This window comes from Eleginops maclovinus, chromosome 12 (assembly GCF_036324505.1).
Source record: "Eleginops maclovinus isolate JMC-PN-2008 ecotype Puerto Natales chromosome 12, JC_Emac_rtc_rv5, whole genome shotgun sequence".
NCBI lineage: Eukaryota > Metazoa > Chordata > Actinopteri > Perciformes > Eleginopidae > Eleginops > Eleginops maclovinus.
Window position 1 is genome coordinate 19,601,843 of NC_086360.1, and position 18,060 is coordinate 19,619,902.

The window sequence follows — 18,060 nt, forward strand, 5'->3', positions numbered from 1 at the left end:
CCTGAGTGGAGCTCCACCTACAGCTGAACACACACATGTTTGAGTCATAGATCAAATCAAGGCGAGCAATACAAGTGTCACTGTTCCCAGAAGACTTTCCTAGCCTAATAATACAAGACACCGAGGCCTACTACGTGCATGATCCGTTAAATTCATACAGTCAAATCAAACATGTACGCTTGTCATGAAAATACAGCAGCCAGTAAAAACGTGTTCGCAGAGTAGTTAAAAGACCAGGCTGGATTTATGTTTTTCTTTAGCATTGAGGACATCCATTTTCTCTGGAGCTTTGCAGAGAGGGGAATGCGTGAGTGAGTGGAAGAATATGTAAGCAGAGTATGAGTGTGTGGTGTGTCTGGTTGGGGGGGGGGAGGCAACACACAGGGACTCCTCACGATCGCTCTACAATAGTCCTAAGCAGCCTCTATTATTACAGCAGCATTATAACCATAAGCATCAGGTTCAGATTTGATATGATATTTTTGGTACATAGTTGTTTTTTTATTTCAAGATTCAGACATTCAATTTGATGTTGTTTTTCTTTTTTGATTTCTTTACTAACACTTGTTCAAAAATAACGGTACTGTAAAATAACATGATACTAATTTTGCTACGCTGCGTTGCCCATAACAGAGAAGAATTGAAGAAATTGAAGAAATGTCTGCCAACAGCCAAAATACATGGAGCAGAGTGTGTTTGTACCTGCTACACAGACTGTGTGTGGTGCGTGCCAGGTACACTGTGTGCTTATTGAGTTGCACCAAGTGATAGCACAGTTGGTTGTGCAGGGTTTGGAAGTGTTGGCTACATTTAGTGCTACTGGAATCAATGACTGGATGTTTTTACTACAGGATCGCGGATACACATTGATTAGATTTTTTGGTGAAGTAAGTGTAAAAAAACACCAATTAGATTGCTCTGATAAAATGTGTCATTTTGTTCAAATGTGTTCTACTTAGTTCTATGACGTTTTAACCTGTTGAAGAGCAGTAGGGGTCAACCATTCCTAAAATAGTTTGATTTATTCCCTGTATTATCGAAAGCTCCAGTACACACAGCTGAAGCATTGAGTAAAGTACTAGGAGTCCTCCTAACCTGTACATATAAATACACACAATCATTTTAAATGTCAGCCAGTAAGGGCCAAAGCAAGAAGCAAGTCCAAATGCCCTCGTCTCACAATACAAATGTCAGTGTATGAATAACATATAGTTATAGAAAGTGACTCAGTTACTTATTATATTCACAACTACATAACTATTATCAGTTCAAAGGTGATCTGAGATTCAGAAAAAAGGTCTTAGGTTAAGTGCTCACAATGTAAAAACACACCCATATAAGACACTATACAATAACATTAAAATATAAACTATTACAAAAATAAATAAGTAGGTTCAGGTAGGAAAATCTGCATTAAAAAAGCAGAGTGTATTTGGCCTCATGCTGACAACCACAGCGATAAATTATGCAACACAAGCTTATCTAGATCATTCTTGAACAGCGATATATAGGTTACTTTATGCAGACTCCAATTAATGTAGCCCAGCCAAATGAACAGGAAATGTAGGCCATGATGACCTACATTAGGAAACTCGGTATTCACCAACAGGCTCATTGAAGCAGGTGCCATATGTTTAATATTTGATCAACAATATTTCAATTTGCTGGTTATTCTGTCACTGTAGAGACGAATCAAGCACAAACAATAGGTCTATAAAACCCTAACGCAGAGTGATTAGTCTGGTTAAAACGCAGCTGTCGGCTGTGATTGACCTGTCAAAAGCACACAGCTTCCAAAAGGCTGGCTTGAATGCTGTTTGTTCAAAACCCACCTCTACCTGGAACAACTGTGTGCTGAACAATGCCTTTCGATCCATTTATGAGTGAAGTTACCTCATCTGCTGTTGCGTTCATGGAGCTGACCAAATAAATGGTGGAAATACAGACTTTCGTTAATGTTATAACTGCTGAGAACTCATTAAAATCAGCCATTTAAAAATGTTTGTGTTTTCCGGTGTTACAGAGAGAGAGGGCTTTGTTTGAAGGGAACAATAAAGCTCCAACAGTTGGTATGCCAGGGTGGCAGGTTTGCCTCCAGAAGGAGCTCTGTGAGAACCCAGTGGGAGCCAGAGCGATGCAGAACTAACCTCCAACTCAGACTTGGCCCACATCGCTTCTACGGTCTGTTCCCAAAGGCCACATTTGACTCTATAACCTATTCAATTCACTATGTCCAAAATAATATGCACCACCAAAATATACCCTGATTTATACGTGACGTTAAAACGATGTGACAAAGTGTTTGTATTATCTGCTTGGTAAGAGTGTGAGCATTCAGGCTCCCACAGGAACAAATCAAAAAAGGAGGCCATTTTTGGCGCACATTGACATAATATCTACTTCAAGTAAAAAGAGTAAAATCATAGGACATGCGTGACAGATGACCGATTCAGACAGTAATCTCCTCCACTGGATAACAGCAGAGGCCTTGTCATTCTGAGAAGCAGATCATTGAACACTCTCCTCAGAGCATCATGAATCTATTGATCCATATTTAGAGCTGATTTCGGTGCATCCAGTTGAATGATGTGAATAATGTGTGTGAAAAGGGTAAACCACAACTGCAGAACGGCAATCATTCGCTCACAGCCGACATGCAGACAGCTCATTAGTCTCACACGTGAGGACACACTTCAGTGCTTCACAGGTTGTCCCTGTGGGAGGCTGCATTAGCTGCTACTGTGCAGTTGTTTACTATGATGACGCTAAACTTCAGAGTAAAAAGACGACACGTACACAAGTATTATATAGTGAGGCACGTTATTGTATGAACTGCTCTCTGTGTGTTTGTGAGAAAGGTATTTTGGATATTTCCAACAGGATGTTTTGTTTAAAAGCCAGCCAGCTGGAGATGCTGTTTGAGTAACAACAAGAATGCTTTGTTTACATCACAGAATACCTTTAACTCTGTTTATACTAAATGGCATAACATGGAAAATGATTGTTCAAACAAGTCAAAGTTCATAACCAGCGATTTAGTTTGTCGACCTTTGGTTGTTAGATAGCCAACCCAAAAGCTGTTTCCCACTGTTTTATTACCGCACTGTAATAAAACCACAGATAAACGATTACAAAGATCCAGTGGTTTCAAAACATTTACCCAGCAACGATTGCTTAGCCCAGGTGACAACAATGCTTCTGGAACAAGACTTAATTAGCCTTAAAAAGGGCATTGTGCCAATATTTAATTTTTGAGCACTACAATATATAGTATTAATTAAAGAAATTCCAAGTAGGACTTTCACTTTGAAAGTCAGTTGGTATACATTTATTTTTTGCCATATGTCATTTTATTTTAATGTGCTCTTAATCATTCATCCTATATAGAGGAATGCCAATAACTCCAGTGATGACAGGTTTCTCCAAAATGTTTTGAGCAATGTGTTGACAGTTTGACAGAGAAGGGAGAAAGAAACGGCTTGGTGATCGTGGTGAACTGACTTACATTGAAAAGGTTTGTCTTGTTTCTTTCACAGAAAAGTCCTTGTGCTGGCATGTGCTTCAGCTGTTGCCATGGGACACTGCTTCCTAGCAACACATCTCGGGCCCACTGTAGGTTCTGTGGAGAGAAATAAATAAATAAATGGGAAAAAAAACCTACGTTTGAATGTACATTTATTTACACGCACAACATAATTCCTCATGACAAAACCGAGGGGATACCCCTTTTTTATAGGAATAGATTGACAGACTATATTTGCAAGCTGAATTTAACATTTCCCAAGAAGAAAAAAAAGGAAAATTAGGTTAATTTGCAATCAGGGAAATTCAGACCCCCTTTTCACAGCGTGATGACTCACAAATCAGTGTCTACACCAGTGCCCTGTTGGAAAAGATAGCAAGCTAATGCCACTTCATGTTATCTTTCAAAGACAGTAGGCTATAGTATAAAATGACAGCCTCCTTTTCACTCCCTGTTTGGAGAGAGGATAGAGCTGGCCAGTCAATATGAGCGGGACCGGGTTTTCCTGAGAACAAAAAAGGGGGCAGAGAGGCTTTTAACACTGGATGTGTTGGGTTGTGGGGGGAAGCTACGCAACATGCGTGTCATCAGCATCAAATCAACTGACTGTGTCATCGAGTCACTGCCGGGCAGCTGATAACTCCACTGGTGGTAAAAACAGAGGGAAACCTTACCACCTGTGTAAGCCTCTACCAGAAGGTTATCTGCATCTAATTAGTTCTCAAGGCAATAATCTTTACCTTCGATCTGTTATTAATATAATAAGCAAATAGCAATGTAAGTTTGTTTATAGTCAGATGGTGATATTACATAACATTAAAAAAAACAGCTTTCCATTCCCAATCCACCCTTATTGAGTGAGGAGAAAGGCTGTATTAAAAAGGTTGGACTAATGGAGTGCTGACAGAAGGATGCCACCAGAGGAAAGCTCAATGCCACCTCTCTGTGCCAAACTGGCTGAGAGAGCACTGCGCCGCCACCCACGCACACCTCTGCCCACTGAGCCTTACAGCCAACACAGGCTGTTTCAGCAACTCGTGCGTTACTGCAGAGTGAACAGACCCAGAAGAGAATCCAAGGGGGAGAAACTCTGATATACTTGACACTGAAATAATGAATCCAAAAGGTCCATGTCATTTAGAGGAAATTGAAGCAATTCTTAGCAAACCTATCTTCTGTAAATGTCAGCATTAATGAGATGGGATGATTATAGGGTGTATGACTTGGGTTTAATGGATGACTTGGCCTTTAAATGCAATGAACACGGACTTGTGCCATCCGTTAACAGGGGTGGACTGACCTGATGTGTCTTGCTGTTGTGGTAGAAGAATGCCAGGCGGTAGAGACTCTTGTAGTGCTGAGGGAAGCGTCCGAGGCAGAGGAACAGAGATCGGACACACATTTCTACCAGCATTCGTCTTTGGTCGCCACGATCTGTGGGCAGGGCCTTGGGAACTTCGATCACCTCAAGGGGAGGCTCTGGCTTCCTCTTCCCCTCACTGGCTGGGGTTTGAGGAGCAGATTGTTGAGAGTGGGGTGGCTTTGGAGGGGTGGCTGGGACAAGAAGAGGATGGGAACCGGGATCTGCAGAGACCTTGGCGGCAGAAGACTCGGGGAGTGTCACCACCACCGCTTCTACTACTTCCTGGATAACTTTCTCCTCCGTCTGGATGCCAGAATGTTCTCCATGTGATGCTTAAGTAAGATTTAAAGCAAAGACTTTAGGACTTGAATCCAGAGTTGTACATGTGGGATCAGTTTTCTGCTTGCTCTAAAAGCTCATTTGTTAACCTTTATAAAATAACTCTTTATCATATTTGCCCAAACTGTCACTATATCCTGAGCCCCCGCGTACTGCTTGCTATGGCATTTGCAAGATTTCCCCATGCCTGAAGGAATACGACCAATCAGAGCAGAGTAGTGTCTAAATAACTAACTGTAAAAAGAGAGTTAAGTTAGCTTTTGTCAGTGGGGGCCTCGATGGCTTTTGTGTTGTTTCTGAATGTTTCTAAGAACACTTGAGTTGAGAATTAGTTGAAGAGGCCCTATTTATATAATTTTCAGGTTCATATTTTTATTTTGTGCCTCCACTGCGACATGTTTCTAAGCTTTAATATTCAAAAAGGTGTTTATTTTTCTGACTGCAGCACCTCTTTTCATCCTGTCTGAAACCAGAGCTCAGCCTGCTCTGATTGGTTAGCTGGCCAGCTCTGTTGTGATTTGCAAACTGCTCTGAGATGTCCCACCCCTTAGACGTATCACGTACACTATGTTGGAGTGCTAGCCAATAGAAGTCCAAGTGTTATGTATGTATGTATGTATGTATGTATGTATGTATGTATGTATGTATGGTGTTTGTTATAGCCTTTGCAGACCATTTAAAATGCACAAAAACAAACAGGAAAAGGAAGAGGCAATAAAGCGAAACACGGCCTCTGTAGCGCATTGATTGAGTGGGTTAGAGTCTCCTCTGATCTGATTGGCTATTTCAATGGGGAGCGATGGGATCTTGAAAATGCCATGAGGAGCAATAACAGGAGAGAAAGTGAGCTGTACACAGATGATCTGTCTCATACACTACTGTCGGTGAGAGTTATGACAAAACATAATTAATATAAAACGATATCAACTGAACCTTTAATGTGGAGAATGTAAACATCAAAACACCACATCTGACTCTGACATATTGATGTATAAATCCATTACATTCAGCTACAAGATGTAAAGGTTAAGGTTAATGCGGCCATAAAAAAAGGAAGTAATTTCCAGGTCAAGTGTACCTGTGTCCTCTGATGCAAACTGCCCGTCCTTCACTGGGGTCGTACTCTCTGATGACGATGAGCTGGCTTTACCGGAAGCAGGTTTGTGGCTGCTGTCTTGGAGCTGGCAGGGTCAGTGAAGGCATCCTGGGTGGAGTTGGAGTCAGAGAGCATCACCACTTCACTGTCCTGACTGCGCTCTGCCAGAACAAAAACACATCATGGGTCATGCCGCCAGTCGCATGGACCCAGACCAAGAGATATTAGTACATCCTTTTAGGATATATAATAATAAATGTGTTTTTTCTTTCTAAAAAGTGGGGATTCTTTTATTTTTTTCCAGTGGGGAGAATCTTTTATTCGTCTCTAAAGATCACTATGTTTCAACCAATTATACAAAATGTTTAATGGTATAATTTAACACCATGTTGTATAGGTCTCTTTCAAGCTGTTGATAATTGCCCAAATTGTCCTGCTATAATGTGTGTGTGTATGTGGGTGTGTGTGGGGGGGGGAGAAATAAATATAATTTTGAAACACGAATAGGTCATTAGCCACAAATCCTTATTAATGCATCCCTAATGACACATTGTTATAAAAAGGAGAGATGGTTTGTTTTTGATGGTGGTCCAAAACCAAAATGCCAGCACTCCTCTTAATCGCCATGTTGTGCAACCTCAGCAAAAACAAATTCCTTGGCAGGGAACTGTAACTAACACAATCAGAAGGGCAGTAAGCTTTTGCTATTTCAGCGAGTATTGCACACAAGGGACTTTTCAAAAGTTTCACAGTCATGAGCTAACAGAAGAAGTTACTATTGTACTGTAAAGTTTGTGAAAACTGAACACTTCCCGCTTGAATGCACTTCATTTATGGTTAAAACATCTCCTCTTAAAAGAGTTTTGTTGGTTTTGAAGAGCAGTACCATTCAGGGAAGCCAGCCACATTGAAGACCTGGGCAGGCAGTAATCATGGTCAAACTCTGGTGAGGCTGTTGAAGATATGGGGAGCTGGTTTTAAAATATAATCAAGAAAAGTTGTTATCTTAGAATTTATATTTTTAAAAGTCTGCAATTTTCCTTAAAAATCTATAATTTGTCTTTATGAAAACTGAATACAGATGTAATCCCCTTGAAAATGAAGAACGTGATTCAGACAAACATCTACGGTATGAGTGCATTTTTAGGAATGTGTAAAGTTCAATATTGTCATCCCTCAATGTAAAAGTAAGGCCTGTGAAATGATCAGTGGATAGACCTGCTGCACCTTTAGCAAAGCAGTGAAGACCCCCCCCCCCCGTAATGCGATTTTGCCCAATAACTGATCTCCTGCTTTACCGTCAATGGTACGGCACAAACATTCCAGAAAGAAAACGTCAACAGTGTAGATGATGACCAGGAGCTCCAGATAATGAGTAGATGCATGTCTGAATCAGGTCCTGCACTCTCGTTGTCACCTTGAAGCAGGACTCAAGCCAGAAAAAGTTGGCAAGTAAACATGTGCACGGTGGAGGATTTACTGACTGCAGTTTCAACGTTGTTTTCCAATTACAGGCCAGCCACATTCTTCTTGACTTGACATTTTCACACTAATTGGTCATAATTGGAAATTATAGCAAATTAGTGGAAAATAGCAAACACAATATTAAGGAGAGATTTTGAAATATCCAAAGACCTTTTTGGGTCAAATTAATCCCACACAAAACTCAAATCATATGTGACCACATGACACACCAGACAATTAAGTGAAGTGTGATAAAAGACTGACGTTATCCGGTCGTGAAGACATTCACCCTGTTAGAACTACATGCATATAAATGGCAAAGCAGGTGGTAAAAGCAAGCAGGCAAAGAGGTAGCAGGCAGGTAGGTAGGTAGGTAGGTAGGTAGGTAGGAAGGAATCTGAAAAGGGTGACAAAACTGGCAACATGGGCAATATGGCTGCGTTATTTGCACATTCAAGCTAAAGATGACACATGGGGAGGGGATGTCGGTTTCTGTCACATGGAAAGAATTGTCAGAACTGTTTCTTCCAAACATTATTTTGGTTTCTGATCACACTAACCTGTCCAGGGAAGCAAATACTACAAATGCCGACTTAAAAATTCCTGAAATTTAAGTCGAAGCTGCTTTTACTAAAAGGGCAGTTACATGGCTGTTTGCTAATTTAAAGAAATACTAAAAACATGATATTACGTTTCTTCTCTGAAATTTGAACAAAAACCAGACATTAGGATTTGAAACACTGCAAGTACAAGTATCACTGAACTAGACATTACCGAATTACTGAAAGCACTGATGTACAACTCATTACGGACTGATACATTTTGATTTTTTTTGTCTGTAGCTGTTTCAGAAGGTGTGATGGGACATGGCTGGCTTTCTTGTCTGTTGTATGTTTCATCTGTTGTTGATTTTTCTGTTGTACTCGAGGTTACTTTGCAAAACAGATCACCATCTCAACAAATGGTCTGATTGAAAAGTGATTAGAATAATAATGCATGTGCTTGCTAATAATTATGTAATCAGTGTAACAAAGACCTGGTGATAATGAGCAAAGCAGAGGATTAGATCTCCGTTTAACCAACACACAGTGAAGCAACAAATCAGGATCATAGAGAATTCAGGGATGTCTCGTGATGCTATAGGCTTAAGGAAGTTATAATGAGGAACAATTGTAGAATATTAGGAGAGGCAAGATCATTGGTAAGGAAAGAAAATAGGATAGCAATAAAGCAGCAACAAGAAATGGATGTTTGTTCAACACACACACACACACACACACACACACACACACACACACACACACACACACACACACACACACACACACACACACACACACACACACACACACACACACACACACACACACACACACACACACACACACACACACACACACACACACACACACACACACACACACACACACACACACACACGTTTTGTCAGTCAAAGAAAATAGTGAAATAATCAGTAGCCATATTGCCCATTTCACCACATCCCAATCACCCAGTGCATGGGGATCATCGTAACTGAAACCAAAACCATTAAGCACTCCCCAATGGGCTTCCTGTCCCAGTGCAGAAAGGGCAGAGAGCCCAACCCCAGAGACAGTGCCTATGACTGGGACTGTACCATCGGCCTGCTGCTCCTCATGCCGCTGCTGCTGCCACTGCTGCCGTCGGAGTGTTTTGCGTTTGGCGTAATCATGGTCAAACGGCGTGGCCACGTAAGGAGGGGATGTCAGACCTGGGGTGGCAGCGGAGGGATGGGAGGAGCTGAGGACGTTCCCTATGCAAACTGACGAGCAATTAAAGTCTTCATCCGTCATGGAGGGGGGTTTCTCCCTGCAAAAAAATCCAGTTTCAATCAACAACGTTGTGAAGTACAGTCAAATAAATGTGTTTGTGTAATTGCTGTTTGGTTATATTTCTATCTTACTTTTCAAGGGACCTAGGCATGCTCGGCATACTCTTCTCTTCCCCCCTGGCAAATGGCCCGGTAGCGGCCTCAACTAACAAATTGAACAGGAGCTCGTGGTCCAGATCAGACACATCACTCTCTAATAGTTTAAGGGTGGTGGTACTGAGCCGGAAATGCAACTGGAAGACAGAACATTTGAAATGTGAAAAAGACCTAAATGTGAATGCTTTAAACAGCTATCTTACATAACACAACCATGTGACTTCACAGGTAGTTTACCTCCAGGGCCTCCATGGCTAGGTCAGGAGGATTATGGTAATGGATTTTCCGGGGGTACCTTGCAGCTTCCTCATGCAGATAGTTTGCTGCCTATAGATATAAAAAGGAGAGGGAGACATCAACACAATCATCTGGCAAATTAATAAGTAAAATGGAGGGAATGAGTGCAGTAAGGAGTAGAAATCGGCCATGTGTGCTGGAAACATGGTTCACTGTGTTCACACTGCCCCCCCCCGACCTCCATGACAGTGTTTCATACAGGTTCATGTGCCTCCTCTGATCTAATCACAACAACAAAGCGATGACTAACTCCATGCATTGTTCTCTCTAGGAAAAAAACATCTTGCGAGGGTGGAAGGGCAGCGGCCTTTGTTTCTGTAGGCGGATTATGAAACAACTCCGGAGAGAGCTTAATGAATGTCTGCAGTCAACTTCATACCAAAAGATTTTTGCAATTACTTTTTCTATGGGTATACTTTCTCTGGTGTTAACCAGCCTGAAAAGTGTCTCTTGAATAAAATTGTTTCTACTTAGCAGACGGAATTCTATAAATTATACTCCGTAAGAAAATCAGCTGTTCATCTTGAACCTTATGTTTTTGTATTTCAGCTGTGTGATAGCAGTATTCTGAAAGATCTGGAGTTATCTTTTAACACAGGTTCCAGCTGACGTGTTTTATTGGACCCCAGAAGAAATGAACAACACTCTAAAGAATGTATCATAATTGGTTTGCATATCATAATCTGCAAACCAAAGGTTTAGACTAAAACAAGTTGAACTGCACCCATACAATCTTGGGCAGAAGGACCAACCCTACAGAATCTGCCTGCCTACACTGGACCTGCAACCATAGCACAGGTCTTATGGAGAGATTAACCAGCAGTAGAGGCCAGGCTAACAGCGATAACATCAAATAGGCCATGCCAGAGCCTATGTCACGCACATGACTTGTTTATATGAGATTTTGACCTGTGCAGGGAACAACACGTCACGTCCTCATTGTTTAATGCCACTGGCAGTCAGGAGGGAAGAAAACAGAACTTAAGGTTATAACCTGAAGTTGTATACCTTTTTGTAAAGCTGCAGATATTCCACTGGAGACTGTTTGCGTTTCTCTGCTATCTTTCCGAGCATGTAGTGAATGAGCCATTCTTCCTCATCACTGTCACCCTCACAACGGGAAGCACCCTGGAAACACTGGGAGGCTTCTTGCAACATGGAGTCTCTCCTTTCTTCCATCTAAATACACAAACATACACACACACACATTTTCCACATGTGGAACAAGCAAAAGTGACAGATTGTGACATCTGTTAAGCTCACACATCGAAATATGACATTCAAATTCAACAAAAACTGACAATGAGGAACAAGACACCTCTGTTAAAATGATGTCTCACCTGCTTAACCACCTCTGGGGGGAGCTCGTTGCGCCACTGCTTGAGCTGACGAGAAGCAAATGTATGTAGCGCATAAGAGATGGTGCCGTACTCGATCCACAGAGACAGGTTGGAGCTGTCTATTTCCAGGGCCCTCTTAAAGCAGTGAAGCACTGCCTGAGAGTGTTTCCATATAGGAACATCACTTTTCAGCTCATTGGAGTTGAGCTTTTCCTGAATGCGGCTGGCCCTAGCTAAAGCCATTCCGGCCCAGGAGTCAAACCTGAGGAGAAATGTATGCTTCTAGTAAAGGATCTGTAGTTGATGTTGTGAAATACAAGACACACATTTGCTTATACAGTGGAAACCGCTTGTAGTGTTCACATCTGGATCAAATTGATCACTGAACGTATGATTACACATCCAATTTGTTTTGTTTTGTTTTCCTAAAATATGATGCAGATTACCATCTGTTTGTGTATTTATTACACGATAACAAGTGAATGGAACAGACTGCTTTGGTATTTACTGGCTCGATGCAAATTTTTCAGCCTGCTCTTTCGCTAAGTGCTATCTTAAATTAAGAGCGTTACCTTTATTTCTTTATTACCGTAGTAAAGTGTATTTTGTCCTCAGGAACTAACACTGTAAAAAGGTCACTTAATGACTTTTCAGAAATTAATAAAAACAGCATGTTTTAAAGGATTTATTCTGCTTCAAGATTATGTATCCATGGCAGAAGTTGATGAATGTGTAAATTATAGTGATCAGTGATCAGTATAACTGTTTTCTACTGTATTCCTAACACATAGGTGCTTTTTGACACTAAAGTAAAGAAAAGAGCTACCTGTTGGGACACACGCAGATGTCATGCATGTAGAACTTGATGGCTTTGGACTGCTCCTTGTTCTTGAAATGGTAATCAGCCAGCAGGTAGTACATCTCATCAATGATTGGAGGAGCAGGAGCACTACCCTCAGGAAGACATGGGGCCTTAAAAAGATACAAATTCAACATTCCTTTAATAAGCATGATGCTTAGGGACAACCATGCAAATGAAGCTGAAGGACTGACTGACTCAACACGGTTTAGCCTGTCTGAGTCACTGGTGTCTGCACAGTCAGTATGGCCTCACAAACTGACCTTTTCTGCCATGCCCTCGATGTAGGCTGCCACTTCATCCATTGTGAGGACGGGGGTGTCGCTGGTGGGGGCGATACCAGCGAACCTCCTCAGCAGATTGGCCAATTCAGCAGACACTGTGCTTGTCTTATAGCTGTCAAACTCAGGCAGTGACTTGGGTTTGAAATACTGGAACATGAAGAGCGCATCACACCACAGCAACTCAACCTGCAAAACACAGATTCATTCCACAGAAAAGCATTAGTGTCAACATGCATTGTGTCAGAGAGAAACAGACAAAAGTAATTTAGTGGTATGGTGGTCTCCTGGGGATGCTCCGCCTGCCCTGTGGTATTGCATAACTACAGTCTGAATGCTGGTCATCTAAATGCACTATTAGAAAAAAACTGTGGCAATGACACCCCCCTTGTGGCTGGACGCGTGCATTACAAAAATACAAGAGACCAGGGGCTGTATCCACAAAGCTTAGAGGTACTATAGTGGAGAAATTCTCACATTATTGGAGATTTGATCAAGTTTTTGAGTAACAAATGAAACTATTCAAACATAATGCTTGGGTGACGATAGTTCCAAAGGTGAACAATGCTAAATAAGGTATGCATTTTTGTATTTAAGGACACACAACGCTAAACAAATGTGATTGAAGTGCTGCAGATATCTTGTTTGCGGTTGATCTACGGGTAATTCTACATTTCTCTCTCGTGCTTTTAAGCCATTAATGTCATTTGACCCGCTCAATTTATTTCAATGACCCCCAGCCTACAAACATTAATGGAAAACGTGGACGTCCTCTGTGAGTGAGGGGTCAACGAAGGAGAATGATTGCGTCATTGTCAGTCTCTAAAATCTCTTTTTATGTAGGTTTGTCAATACATGTGAGAAATCATACCAATTAGTCAAAGCCTTGTGCCACTTTCACCGCCTCTTCACTATTTCACCGCCTCTTCAACACCATGTCTTTTGTTTAAATAGCAGCCGTTTTAGATTGCATAATATGTTGGTTAAAAATACGACAACCTTAGATGTATCTGATTTTTGCATTCTGTAATGCAAAACAATCTCCAAGCAGCAAGCACTTCAAGCCTTTAAAAAAATAATGATATATATATGAAATCAAAGGCATGATCAGAGAGAGGTTTGGAGCATGTGAATGACCTGTGGAGATGAATGATCCTCGAGGTAGCGGGCCTTGCTCTTCTTACTGGGGTAAGCATACAGGCAGAAAAGGGACTGCTCCAGGGCCATCTCCAGCTCTTCTTTGTAGGGGTGAGAGTCGTTGCTGGAAGAGGCTGCAACCTCTTTTTTCAAAACTTGAACCTTTACAAAACAACAAGAAAAAAGTTCTTTCAAACTAGTTCATACAAATTAATTAAGCTACACTATCACAAAGATATTCTTCAGGTCTTCATTTACAATTGGTGAAAATGTACTCGCAGGAATGTACCGCAGGGCCAATGTTCAAATTAGACGCCATATTCTCAAGCTGTGCATTCACATGTGTAGAGAGAAGTAAACAAATAAACGTACATAGAACTTAAGCAGTGCGCCGTCTGAGTTACAGCACATGGAGCGACGGCCGAGATACTCATGGGCCGTGTTCAGCAGCATCAGGGAGGAGGGCAGCATGGGAGTGTCTAAGTCATCTGAAAATGAGACTGAACAGGTCACTCAGTGTAAAAACTACCAGGGGAAAACTGAAGGCATTCAAAACAAGAAGTCAACAAACCTTCATCATCCCCTACAGATATATGCTGTTTTAGCATGCAGTCGAAAGCAGCCTCCTCATGTTTGATAATGCGATACAGGATAATCCAAGGCAGGACCGAGAAGAAATAAGGGTCCTTGGGATCGTCGGAAATGTTCATGCTCATGTCGATCAGCTGAAAACACACAAACCACAATATAACAGGTTAAAATTCCAAAGAGGCTGATCAGTTTCTTATCACAGTGTCAAAACTGACTTGTCTTTGGCTTTCTTCTTACCTGAATTAGATTGTTTGCCAGTCGAGCCATGCTAGAGAAGTGAGGGATACGGCTTAGAATCTCTGTGTCTTTGACAAAGCAGACCTCGGTGCCGTCCAGCAGCTTCCCGATAGTACTGACCCACTCCTCCTTACTGGGGGACGAGTTGTTCGGAGCAGAGTTGAGCTGCTGCAGGGCTTCATTCAAAGCCAGCTCGCTGTACTCCAAACACTGCTGGTAGTCCTCAAGCTTCAACAGCGAGTTCTAGGACAGAGAGTTCAATATCATGGAAGAAGTGTCACACATTTCAAAAGATATACCAGGTTCAATGGATACTGATGTAGCGGATCTAACCTGCAGCAGCATCAGCTGGGCAGGCCGCTCTGGTGCTGAGCTCACAAACTCCAGAGGTTTACTCCTGCCGCCGTAGTTAAGAGTGGGCTGCAGCAGGCGCACGACAGAATCAAAGTCTCCAGACTCAAAGAGACGCTGGATCTCCTCCAAAGACTGACAACGCTCCAGAGACTTCAGCCTCTTGTCAATCTGTCCATTGGGGATAAACGAAAGCAAAAATTTAAAAAGAAACAGTCAAAACAGAGACAAGCCAATGACTTTTATCTACTCAATAATTTAGTCTTGCAAAAAATGTAAAGGAAAAAAAACAAGAGCTGTGTTTTTTATTTAATTGTTTGTATTACTTAGCATATAACACGTTTGTATAAATAAATGCAAATTGACTGAAGCACTGGCAATAATTTTTTTTATACGAAAGTTACACATTAAAACTTTGCAATAATACTATGTTGGAAATGAATGGTCACATTGATATGGTTTTTCAGCCTTTGCACTGACCTCCTCCACAGAGATCGCTGCATCTACACGTAGGTTAGGCAGGCTGATGGTATAAGGTTTCCCTTCAGGAGTCTTTGGTTTGCTCTGCAACAGACCTACACACATATCATAGCTCTCCAGGGCTAACTCCATGTCTCCCTGACAAAAGACAAGAGGCACAGACTTACAAGTGTCATCTGGCAGAGTTTGGGGGTGAAAAAACCAATATAATCAAAAGTGAAGCAAAACACAAAAATATAGACTTTACCTGCAGGGCCAAGAATCGTGCCTTGAGCCAGTAGACACGCACCATGACATCCAGCCAGTCTTCCTCGAACAACTCTCTCTGGGATGAACCTAAGGCTAGAAGTAACAAATCGTTTTGGAAGTGCTGCCCGGGGAACTCTGAGTCAGCTGCATCACTGCCGGGACAAATGCTGCTTCTTCTTGTAGACACTAGACAAGGAATAAATGTATAAAAAGCCAAATATAAACATGTTGTAACCCACAAAAGACTTTCCAGGAATGAGCAAATCATGAATGTCCTTGTGTTTAGAACTGTAATTGCAGTGCCCCCTTGAGGCCAATCAGTCTAATTCATTAAAATCAAGAATATTGTGGCCTCAAAATGGGGCCTTAGCTCACTGTTACTTACCAGTCTTTGCTTTGGTGTGTACCCATTGCTCCAACTGCAACTCCATAGACGCTAAGCTCATCTCCAACATTTCCTGTGAAAGTAGCAGATATACACACACTTATTAGAGTTTGCTGTGGGGGCAGCATATGAGGCCAATTTTGACAAAAAGCTATAGTTCCCAGGTTTCAATTCAAAAGATTCAAAGCTATATTAGAGCCTGAAAAATGCAGACTGTTTTAAAATGTGATTCATATTGAGATTGGAAACATCAGAACTATCTGGCACAGCGGCCATCTTTTACCCGGATGTGTTTGTTGCTGCAGTCCCGAAGGAGAGGATTAGGGAGACCCCCGCTGTGCTTCCTCCAGGTCGTATAGACCTCCAGTACCACAGCAGTCAGGCCCTGGGGCCACTCCATCGTAAACTTCTGACCCACTGCCTTCAGATAGCGCATCATCACATCTAGTATACCACCGTTGGTCATGTTATTGAGCAGGAAGTTGTGGACATCCTGTTGTTCTGCAGAAGGAAATGCACAGTTTGTTAAAAGGACAGAATTAGCTAAATGACTCCACATTTTAAATGCATATCCACAATGCACCACAAACCATTTTCCATGTATTCAACGGATTCAGCAGGCAGGCAACTCCCATGTAAAGGCTGCATGTCCTCCTTCCCATCACACTGTGTCTCAGGATTACTCAGACTCTCATCATCATTATCAGGATCAAACTTCTTTAACCTAGCACAAACCAAGGATGTTTTTCATCAACATAATTATAAAAATGATTTATATTTATGTACTGTACATTAGGTTGAGTGTGAGATACCTTGAAGGTAGGTATTTAAAAAGCAGTTCCTGAAAATCAATCTTCTCTTCCTTCTTGCACTTTGTGTTTCGAACACGTGCCGAGCGTCGCTTGGCTGTCTCCCCACTATCTTCTACTGCCACGCGTTTCCTCTTCGGAGCTTTCTTTACTTTATCTGCCATTGAAACTTCCATGGCTGTAGCTGTGAACATACAGTAGGATAAGAATTATTATACATTATTATGCATAGTCAGCTAACATCATCATTTCTCTTTATAAGTGACTAACCAACAACGGGCAGAGAAGTGGTGACCTCCACGGTGGTGTGGGCAGGGGTTATCTGAGGCTGAGCGCTGGGTTGGGGCAGCACTGCCGGCTCAGGGAGGGTCATTGGTGGCAGGGAAGAGCTGGGGCTGCTGCTCAGCACGGTTGGCTGGACCATACTGACAGGGCTGCTGGGCTGGGGGAGGTTCTGGAGGAAGTTTGGGTCACGGTACTCCGATAAGTCAATTCTGCGGCCAAGACTCGGGCGTGGGGACTCACATGTGGTCTGATGTCTGTACATCGCAAGAAGGCTTTCACCCACATGCTTCCATCTGAGAAGCAACAACAGTTTATTTATATAAAGTGATGTCACTTATTCACTGCAAGATAGAGCTTTGGGCAACCATACATTTAGCTCAGAAATAATTTACTTCAATGTCAGTGATCTAAAATCAAGATTTTAAGGAAAATATATTTTGTTTCTGCATTTTCTAGTAACACTTTATGCAACACCAACCATACAGAACAAAACATTCGCAGACACAACCGCACAGCACTTACGAGAGGCATCGGATGGGCTGAATCAGGACAAGGTCTGGTTTTGGTTCACAGTGAGAGAGAGCATGTCGGCGCTTCCGTAACTCCAGCGCCTCTTCCACAATGGATTTGCATTCCTCCATTTCCACTTCCACATAGTGTATAGACATATCACTGCAAAATGACCCACAGCATAGAGGTGAGATTCATGTAGGGAACATTCAAAAGGATGGGAAGAATAAAAAGTGAGCAGCGTTACCATTTCATGAACATCTGCATTGTGTCCCTCTTCAGGCAGGGCTGTTCCTCAAAGATTTTCTCCTTCAACACCAGGCCTTTAGTGTAACAATGATCCCTCTCTAGGGCCTTTGCGATGAAGTACAAACAACCTGGGAATATGTGTGCAGATAATAGTTACTCTCTATACTTGAGTTCTTACATTGGTAATGAGTGAGGATACAAAGGTTTCAAGGTTTCAAGGTTTCAAGGTTTTATTTGTCATATGCACAG

At 41.9% G+C, this 18,060-nt stretch overlaps 1 protein-coding gene across 1 annotated transcript in view; it reads right to left on the reverse strand.

The window, feature by feature from the left end:
* cabin1 (calcineurin binding protein 1) overlaps positions 1–18,060 on the reverse strand; it is a 37,796-nt gene that overhangs the window by 17,102 nt on the left and 2,634 nt on the right. The window contains 26 exon segments of the mRNA XM_063897648.1: positions 3,506–3,619; positions 4,824–5,218; positions 6,304–6,405; positions 6,408–6,482; positions 7,208–7,273; positions 9,422–9,633; positions 9,728–9,888; positions 9,989–10,078; positions 11,057–11,227; positions 11,389–11,650; positions 12,215–12,360; positions 12,511–12,717; positions 13,666–13,827; positions 14,038–14,153; positions 14,237–14,390; positions 14,494–14,736; positions 14,827–15,015; positions 15,325–15,462; positions 15,572–15,759; positions 15,959–16,031; positions 16,242–16,459; positions 16,549–16,682; positions 16,771–16,951; positions 17,038–17,345; positions 17,575–17,724; positions 17,810–17,939. Of these exon segments, the coding sequence (XP_063753718.1) occupies positions 3,506–3,619; positions 4,824–5,218; positions 6,304–6,405; positions 6,408–6,482; positions 7,208–7,273; positions 9,422–9,633; positions 9,728–9,888; positions 9,989–10,078; positions 11,057–11,227; positions 11,389–11,650; positions 12,215–12,360; positions 12,511–12,717; positions 13,666–13,827; positions 14,038–14,153; positions 14,237–14,390; positions 14,494–14,736; positions 14,827–15,015; positions 15,325–15,462; positions 15,572–15,759; positions 15,959–16,031; positions 16,242–16,459; positions 16,549–16,682; positions 16,771–16,951; positions 17,038–17,345; positions 17,575–17,724; positions 17,810–17,939 (4,385 nt within the window).